This window comes from Quercus robur, chromosome 5 (genome assembly GCF_932294415.1).
Source record: "Quercus robur chromosome 5, dhQueRobu3.1, whole genome shotgun sequence".
NCBI classification, from domain to species: Eukaryota; Viridiplantae; Streptophyta; class Magnoliopsida; order Fagales; family Fagaceae; genus Quercus; species Quercus robur.
Genome location: NC_065538.1, coordinates 54,657,761 through 54,666,674, shown reverse-complemented (window position 1 = coordinate 54,666,674; position 8,914 = coordinate 54,657,761). Strand labels below are relative to the sequence as shown.

Genomic DNA, 8,914 nt, shown 5'->3' with positions numbered 1-8,914 from the left:
TCAATGTTTGTGTGTGTGTATAACTCTAAGTCATGTTAGTTTTTATTTTAATATTAGCGAGTATGAATTTATGTCTCTAAGTTTCATATCATGGTATTTTTCAAGATGGGTTAGATGTTATTATCTGGGTGGGAATTTCATTAAGTTCATCCTTGAAATTGTTCACATACAGAAACATACATTGTGATTTGTTTTCCCTTTCTAAGTATTCATATTGAGTCAACCAATTAATATATTCTTGAAACTGGGTCTTTTTTATTGTGTCAACGTGAAGATATGGCCTTTGGAGTATCTAAGCTTATGCTGGAAATTATTGATAGGGAGGTCTTGTGAGATGTTGTGCATAAAAGATTTCACAAAGAATTCTGATATTATCTCTGTTTTGCGCTCAGTGTTTAGCTCAGTCAATGGTGGAGTAAGATCTCACTTTTCTCTATCTCATATGTCAGTTATTTTTGTTCGCTTTATCCTCCTTTATTATTTTCTTCTAAAAAATCTGCAACATTAAGAGTCTCAAAGCAAAAACAACTTCAAGCCAAGTTACTGAAACTTATTTTACAACATCTTGCAGTGGAACTGGCAGACTATACTGATTGGAGCGGTCTTTTTATGTTTTCTTCTATTTGCTAAATTCCTAGTAAGAGCTCCTAATTCTACACTATTTACATAAAATATTTAATTTTTGTGATTTTTTTTTTCTGATTCTCACATATTTCGTCAGCAGGGTAAAAGGAATAAGAAGCTCTTCTGGGTGCCTGCAATTGCCCCATTGATATCCGTTATTCTGGACAGAATTTTTTGTGTTTATTACCCATGCAGAAAAGAAAGGTGTTGCAATTGTAAGCATTTCTCATCATTCTTCTTCTCCTGTTTTTTTTTTTAATGACAAATAGTTGTAGTAACAATCTTTATCATTGGAAGGAATGAAAATAGTAGAAATGGCAACAGCAACAACACTAACAGTTTTATTGATATGTAAAGGTGAGACATATAGAAAAAGGAATCAATCCTTCATCAGTGAATGATATATATTTCCATGGAGAATATCTCGGCAAAGGTTTTACGATTGGTGTTGTGGCTGGTATGGTTGCATTGACGGTGAGCCATTGTGTAACCCATATATTCATATCAAAAGAATATAATCTTCAGTTGTATCTAAGCCAATTTCTTATCTATCTCTTCATGGGGCAATTTTATCAGGAAGCCGTAGCAATTGGAAGAACATTTGCAGCTATGAAGGACTATCAAATTGATGGAAACAAAGAAATGGTGGCACTAGGAGCAATGAATGTTGTTGGTTCGATGACTTCCTGCTATGTGGCAACAGGTGAGATTGGGGCACAAATTAAGTCAAATGATGATACTGGTTGAATGGTGGGATGCGAATAAGATTCATGTCTGACAAGATTTAAATCCTACAGTTCTTTGTTTTTGTAACAACAAACTATTTTAAACCTATTGCTCTTATCATGACACTTAAGGTGGGTAATATATATACATAAAACTGGGCAAAAGAATCTGAACTTTAATTTCCAGATCGTTATATATGTTGCTCCCTGAGACATGGAAGTATGGAGTCCTAAATGACCTAATATGTAGAATTATATGCGACTAAGTATCCTGGAGATGATTGCTATTCTCTTATGATGACTATAACTGCTCATTACTTGCAGGTTCATTCTCTCGGTCAGCTGTGAATTACATGGCGGGCTGCCAAACTGCAGTCTCTAACATTGTGATGTCCATTGTTGTATTACTAACGTTGCTATTCATCACGCCTCTTTTTAAATATACACCGAATGCCATTCTTGCTGCCATCATCATAAATGCTGTGATCAGCCTAATTGACATTCAGGCAGCAATTCTGATATGGCAGATTGATAAATTTGATTTTGTTGCTTGTATGGGAGCTTTCTTTGGTGTAATTTTTGTATCTGTCGAGATAGGCCTCTTAATTGCTGTAAGTATTGAGATATCTACCATCTTGAATTCCTAAATGTCAAATAAATGTGATTCGTCTTAAGTGATTTAATTTTTTTTCTTACTGTGTTGTTGCAGGTCAGTATATCCTTTACTAAAATCCTCTTACAAGTTACCAGGCCAAGGACAGCAATTCTGGGAAAGCTCCCTGGGACCTCTGTGTACAGAAATATCCTACAATATCCAGAAGCAACTAAAATTCCAGGCATTCTGATTGTGAGAGTTGATTCTGCAATTTACTTTTCCAACTCCAATTACATTAGTTGCGTGATGCAGCTTTTTCCTATAAAACGAACAATGATATTACTTTGTCCAACAATAATTTTATTGAATAGTTACTGTTTTAATCTGGTTGTAGAACTTTAATGTATGCTCCGTTCGCGTATCACAGCGTATGTAGTTGTTTGATGTGTTCTGGACCCTGGAAAATTTGCTGCAAGGGGATAAAATTAATTCTGGTCCATGCACCTGCGGCAAAAAAAAAAAAAAAAATCCCAGTGGAACTCGAGTATCTTATACTCGATTTCCATAAATAGAAATCGAGTATAAAATACTCGAGTTCTACTGGGAATTTTTTCCTTTACTGTTGCCCCAATTTGGTGACCTGCGGCCAAAAAAGAAAAAAAAATTCCCAATGGAACTCGAGTATCTTATACTCGGTTTCCTTAAATAGAAATCGAGTCTCTAAGACTCGATTTCCATTTATAGAAACCGAGTATAAAATACTCGAGTTCTACTGGGAATTTTCCTTTATGTAGCCCCAATTTGGTGACCTGCGGCCAAAAAAGGGAAAAAAAATTCCCAGTGGAACTCGAGTATCTTATACTCGGTTTCCATAAATAGAAATCGAGTCTTTAAGACTCGATTTCTATTTATGGAAACCGAGTATAAGATACTCGAGTTCCACTGGGAATTTTTTTTCCCTTTTTTGGCCGCAGGTCACCAAATGGCATTAAAGAAAAATTCCCAGTAGAACTCGAGTATTTTATACTCGGTTTCTATAAATGGAAATCGAGTCTTAAAGACTCGATTTCTATTTATGGAAACCGAGTATAAGATACTCGAGTTCCACTGGGAATTTTTTTTCCCTTTTTTGGCCGCAGGTCACCAAATTGGGGCTACATAAAGGAAAATTCCCAGTAGAACTCGAGTATTTTATACTCGGTTTCTATAAATGGAAATCGAGTCTTAGAGGCTCGATTTCTATTTAAGGAAACCGAGTATAAGATACTCGAGTTCCACTGGGAATTTTTTTTTCTTTTTTGGCCGCAGGTCACCAAATTGGGGCAACAGTAAAGGAAAAAATTCCCAGTAGAACTCGAGTATTTTATACTCGATTTCTATTTATGGAAATCGAGTATAAGATACTCGAGTTCCACTGGGATTTTTTTTTTTTTTTTGCCGCAGGTGCATGGACCAGAATTAATTTTATCCCCCTGCAGCAAATTTTCCAGGGTCCAGAACACATCAAACAACTACATACGCTGTGATACGCGAACGGAGCATACATTAAAGTTCTACAACCAGATTAAAACAGTAACTATTCAATAAAATTATTGTTGGACAAAGTAATATCATTGTTCGTTTTATAGGAAAAAGCTGCATCACGCAACTAATGTAACGAGTAAAATGGATAGCAAATAGTTCAATTATCCGTAATTTACAACAATAAACAAAATAACAACTAAGTTAATACAACATAGTCTACATATTCGCCTAGCGGAAGCTCCATACTGATATAACATATTATACATATTCACCTAACACTTGTCCATACTGATACAACATACTCTACATAATCACCTAACTTGTCCATACAGAAGATCACGACAAGTCCCACGTACAATGTCACTTACGAAAATCAAGTCTCCGCTTGCCTGACAAACATTAAATACGGTTATTAGTTTCCAAATGCAAAGAACAAAAACCAAATGACATTCTGAGTATATTATATAAAAACAGTGACGGCACTTGCCTAGTTCATAGCACTACCACTTGTCGAAGCCCCATGGGAATTGGGACAGCATCTACGGTTATGCCCCTCTTGATGACACACTCTACATCGTTGCCTCGGTTGAATCTCCCTCAACTCCGGATCTTCCCTCCGGCTTCCCCGTTCTCGCCGTACCCCATCCATTTCATTCCTTATTCTTGACATCGTAGGACGACCTTTGGCCCGCAACAATTGTGGGTCAGGCACCCACCGTGGTCCGCGAACGTCTGTCCATAATGACTCTGACTTTGGCACCACAAAATTATGTGAATATGTGAGAATGGCGTTGTTCAGACTGTAACATGGGTCAATATAGCTGGGCGCATCGAGATGCAGACCTTTAAGAACTTTAATTGCATGTGAACAAGGGATCTTCAAGTTTTGCCACTTTCCACAACCACATGTTCTATCAAATATGCGCACATCATGACTGTGATTTCCCCCTCCAGCTCTATGGTCGTTATACGGGGTAACCACTTGATATATACCCTCTGCATGATTATAATTCCTCAGAGTGTGTCCTGCAATTTTCTGCTCATTTTTGTTATAGATCTCCATTGCATAATCACTCCACACCTTACCTCGAGAGAGATCAGAAGTAATTTGTTTATGTCGATCGTGGAAATATGCAACAAGTTTAAAAAAAGTGAACTCAACCATTGCAGCAATGGGCAAACCGCGGGCACCTTTAAGAACCCCATTAAAGCACTCAAAGATATTGGTTGTCATTGCCCCGTAACGTCTTCCACCATCATGTGACTGGGTCCATTTGTCTACATCCTCACTCATTAGATATGTGTATGGCATATAACGTATAATCCGGCGATCAGTAGGGTCTACACCCCTCAGTAAATTAATCTCGGCCTCTTTAATGGTTTGCATTATGGACACAAATTTAGCATCATGAGTCGCATATCCAGCTTTCAAGGCCAATGCCTTTAGAGTCGGGTTATCAAAGTGTGTGTTGAAGTTGCTAGCAACATGTCGAAGGCAATATCGATGATATACCTGTTCTCTTCCGTCTAGCCCTCTAGGCCACTCTCGAATGGCGCATTTGATACCTTTATGTCGGTCAGAAATAATGCAAATGTCCTTGTTTTCAATAACACGCTCTATCGAAGTCCTGAGACACTCTAAAAACCACCCCCAACTAGCCCCTGACTCCTTATCCACAACAGCAAAGGCGATAGGCAAAACCTTTTGATTAGCATCTGTTGCCATTGCAATCATCAATACCCCTTTGTATTTACCATATAAATGAGTTCCATCAATACTGATCACTGGCCTGCAATACTGGAATGCAGCAATGCATGGAGCGAATGCCCAATATACATAGCGCAGTAACGTAGTACCTTCTAATGGCTTAGGTATGGTGTGATAGCTATACTGGGTACCCGAATCCTGATCCAAGTATGCCAACAACAACTTTCGCAACCTTTGGTAAGACTCCTCCCAATCCCCAAAAATCTTAGCAATTGCCTTCTGTTTTGCGTCCCATACTTTATAGTAAGAAAGCTCATGATCATACTTAGTACGTATGATCTCCCAAAGCTCATCAATAGTAGCAGTGTGCTTTTTTCGCAATCTTCCCACAATTTCTGATGCAACAAAATTAGAATCCATCATTCTACCGTCTCTTCGCAACCCAAAGGGTATACAACTGTGTGGACCCACATAAGACGTGACCATCCACAGACCATTCAATTTAGACTTCATGTATGCCCCAACGTACCACTTGCAGTTGTCGTCAACACATGCGGCGCACAATTGAGTTGTGCTCGACCTTTGGATGGAGAAATTTCTATTATCCTTTACTGCGTATATTATCAATGCACGCTTCACCGCAGCTTTATTTGCAAAAGTCAACCCTTTACAAAAATGCATCCCATCTTGCCAAGTACAAAGAAATGGTATCTGAAGAAGTGAAGGATCAACCATATCTTCCCAAGTATTTGCGTAGAATGAGTCCGCAGGAGCTCTGTAGCCAACGGTCGTATCTGTATCATGCTGGACACCAATATCATCATCATCTGCATCACCTTCATCATGGTACTCCATATTTTCCTCTTCAAAATTAGGAACGACTTCATGCTCATCCACATCGTTCTCAAAGTCACCTTGCTCAATCCTCTCTTCGTACTGATCCATATCATCATTATTTATGTTATCATTCGCAGCATGATCTTCGTCTTCGTCTTCGTCTTCGTCTTCCTCCTCTAAATGTGTCTCTTGAGAGTAGAGGGTTTCACCAGTATTTGCAACATAATCTTGAGATGGGAGCGTATAACCTCCCATTGCATACCCTCCCATTGTAGTGCATCCATTATCTAGGGTTGTAAATTGTAAAGCCGTAGATGTTTCTTGCACCACCTCAGTACTGTTGTCTACACTCGCCTCCAAACTTACATACAACTCAGCAGCATTTACTTAGGACATTTTCTGGATCCTATTAAACATCATCTTTACATGTTTATCTTCTTTAATCGCCATATACCCGTAATTTATCTGTTCATGAAGAACTTCTTGTGGGTAACGATAAATAATCTTGATGTCATACCAAGCAGGGTTCAATTTCAATTCGTCCATTATTTTCCTCTTCAAATCAGTCAACGTCTTCAACTTACAACGTAACATCATGTAGTAGCATTCAATACCCTCCCCTCTAAATGGAAATCCGTCAATCCCTTCAGGATTGTAAAGGGGTCCACCGAAGTATACATTTATGTCAATATTCTTCAAAGATTGTGAACCTATTAGAGAGCCAAGTAAATTTATGTTAGTGACATATTTGATCTCTTTGATTTAACATCAATTACAAAACCTTTTCTATCTACTCAAAGTACAACAATCGCAACTTCTAAAAGTGTAACAATTGCATATACTCACCCCACATCACATACAAACACACTCAATCATTATAATTTCATACTCAAACAAATAAAAAAACTGAAGACAAAACTCACCCTCTTTACAAAATTGAAACTCAGCTCTAACAAAAATATAAATAAAAATATCAAACCAAACAACAAAAGTCATGAGGATGTGCAAATGAATGAGTGCAATTATGTAACAACATCATTCAAGTAATTTTAAATTAATGCCATACCCTATTACACTACTATTGATGAAATAACATAGAGCAGGGTTCATCAGACAAAAAAAGAAAAAAAAAAACACTAATGTGAATATAATCATGATCAATCAAATTAGACATATCATCTAATTTAATATATAAATATAAATATATTTGTATATTTAGCCTATTTATACAACAGCCATAATTAAATATTTATATAAATATATTTATATTTAGCCTATTTATACAACTATATAATTAAATATTTATATAAATACATTTATATTTAGCCTATTTATACAACTATATAATTAAATATTTATATAAATACATTTATATAAATATATTTATATTTAGCCTATTTATACAACTATATAATTAAATATTTATATATTTATATAAATATATTTATATAAGTATTTATATATATAGTTGTATAAATATAAATATATTTATATAAATATTTAATTATTTAATTATATAGTTTTATAAATATATAAATAAAAATATGTATATATAAATATTTAATTATATAGTTGTATAAATATACATATAAATATAAATATAAATATAAATATATATACGTATTTTTTTTTTAAGCCAAACGTATGCAGCCACAAATACATAAACACCTTTATACCTATGCCCAAATAACAAAAAGCAAATACCATGTACTATCCAACTAAGAGAGCCTCAAAAAGCTTATTAATCTCAAAGAACTAGAACCTTAAACCACAAAACATTCCCAGCTAAACAAAAGCTACAACTATATAATTAAATATTTATATAAATACATTTATATAAATATATTTATATTTAGCCTATTTATAAAACTATATAATTAAATATTTATATATTTATATAAATATATTTATATAAGTATTTATATATATAGTTGTATAAATATAAATATATTTATATAAATATTTAATTATTTAATTATATAGTTTTATAAATATATAAATAAAAATATGTATATATAAATATTTAATTATATAGTTGTATAAATATACATATAAATATAAATATAAATATATATACGTATTTTTTATAAGGAAACAAATATACATATTTTAATACAAACAAATATCTTATTAGGAAACAAATATATTTGCCTAATACAAACAAATATTTTATTACGAAATGGCATATACACTAAAACAATGCAAGCAATAATGGTTAAAGCAGCTATATACACTAAACAACTAATTAGAGAGTGAGGAGACCCTTACTTGACATAATGATGTGCAAATGTACTGCTGAGATTGTATGAGAGTGAGAGGAGCAATGTTTTGCTGCTAAATATGTATGAGAGTTTCAGTCTCTGTGAGAGTTCTTAAGAGAGGTTCTGTGATTGAAGTTGCTGAAGGTGTGAGAGTTGTTGAGGCTTTGTGATTCAAGTTGTTGAAGGTGTGAGAGTTGTGTTTAGTCTGAGAGTTGTGGTTCAACATAGTCTGAGAGAAGTTGTGGTTTAACATATTTTTTGAATATGTCTCAAAACAGACAAATTATATTCACGTGTACCTGCAACAAAGACTGTTGTTGTTGTTGACTAGCACAAGCACCAAAATAGACTAATAGGCTAACAAGCAACGGACAAATAATTCAAGTCCTTCAGCACTAGCACAGAGCACAATGTAATAGACTAGCACAGAGCACACAGCTAATAGACTAGCAGAGCACAGCAAAGACAGCTTGATATGACCAGATAGGCAGAGATGAGAGTGCTTTGAAACTCGAGTCTCTAAGACTCGAGTTTAGTTTGCCTTAAAACTCGAGTCTCAGAGACTCGGTTTCAAAGTTAAAATGCGCGCGTTTTTTTACTTGAAACTCGAGTCTCTGAGACTCGGTTTACTTAAAGTAAA

The 8,914-nt window shown here is 35.0% G+C and overlaps 1 protein-coding gene and 1 pseudogene across 1 annotated transcript; one reads left to right on the top strand and one right to left on the bottom strand.

Moving 5' to 3' along the window:
• The first annotated feature begins 276 nt into the window (after positions 1-276).
• On the top strand, positions 277-2,380 carry LOC126728377 (sulfate transporter 1.3-like; annotated as a pseudogene).
• Positions 2,381-3,787: 1,407 nt separating this feature from the next.
• LOC126728376 (uncharacterized) lies at positions 3,788-6,283 on the bottom strand. Its single transcript, XM_050434212.1, has 3 exons — positions 6,027-6,283; positions 3,956-5,633; positions 3,788-3,857 (listed from the first exon to the last, which is right to left on the bottom strand). The coding sequence occupies exons 1-2, from the start codon at positions 6,281-6,283 to the stop codon at positions 3,956-3,958; spliced, it is 1,935 nt and encodes a 644-aa protein (XP_050290169.1). The 3' UTR covers positions 3,788-3,857.
• Positions 6,284-8,914: the final 2,631 nt, after the last annotated feature.

Excerpts from the sequence above, each read along its gene's own strand:
- LOC126728376 (XM_050434212.1), bottom strand. The coding sequence starts at position 6,283 with ATGGGAGGGTATGCAATGGGAGGTTATACGCTCCCATCTCAAGATTAT. Across the intron at positions 5,634-6,026 it reads TTTGAAGAGGAAAATATGGA|TTGTATACCCTTTGGGTTGC; the intron begins GTACCATGATGA and ends GGGTCCACACAG.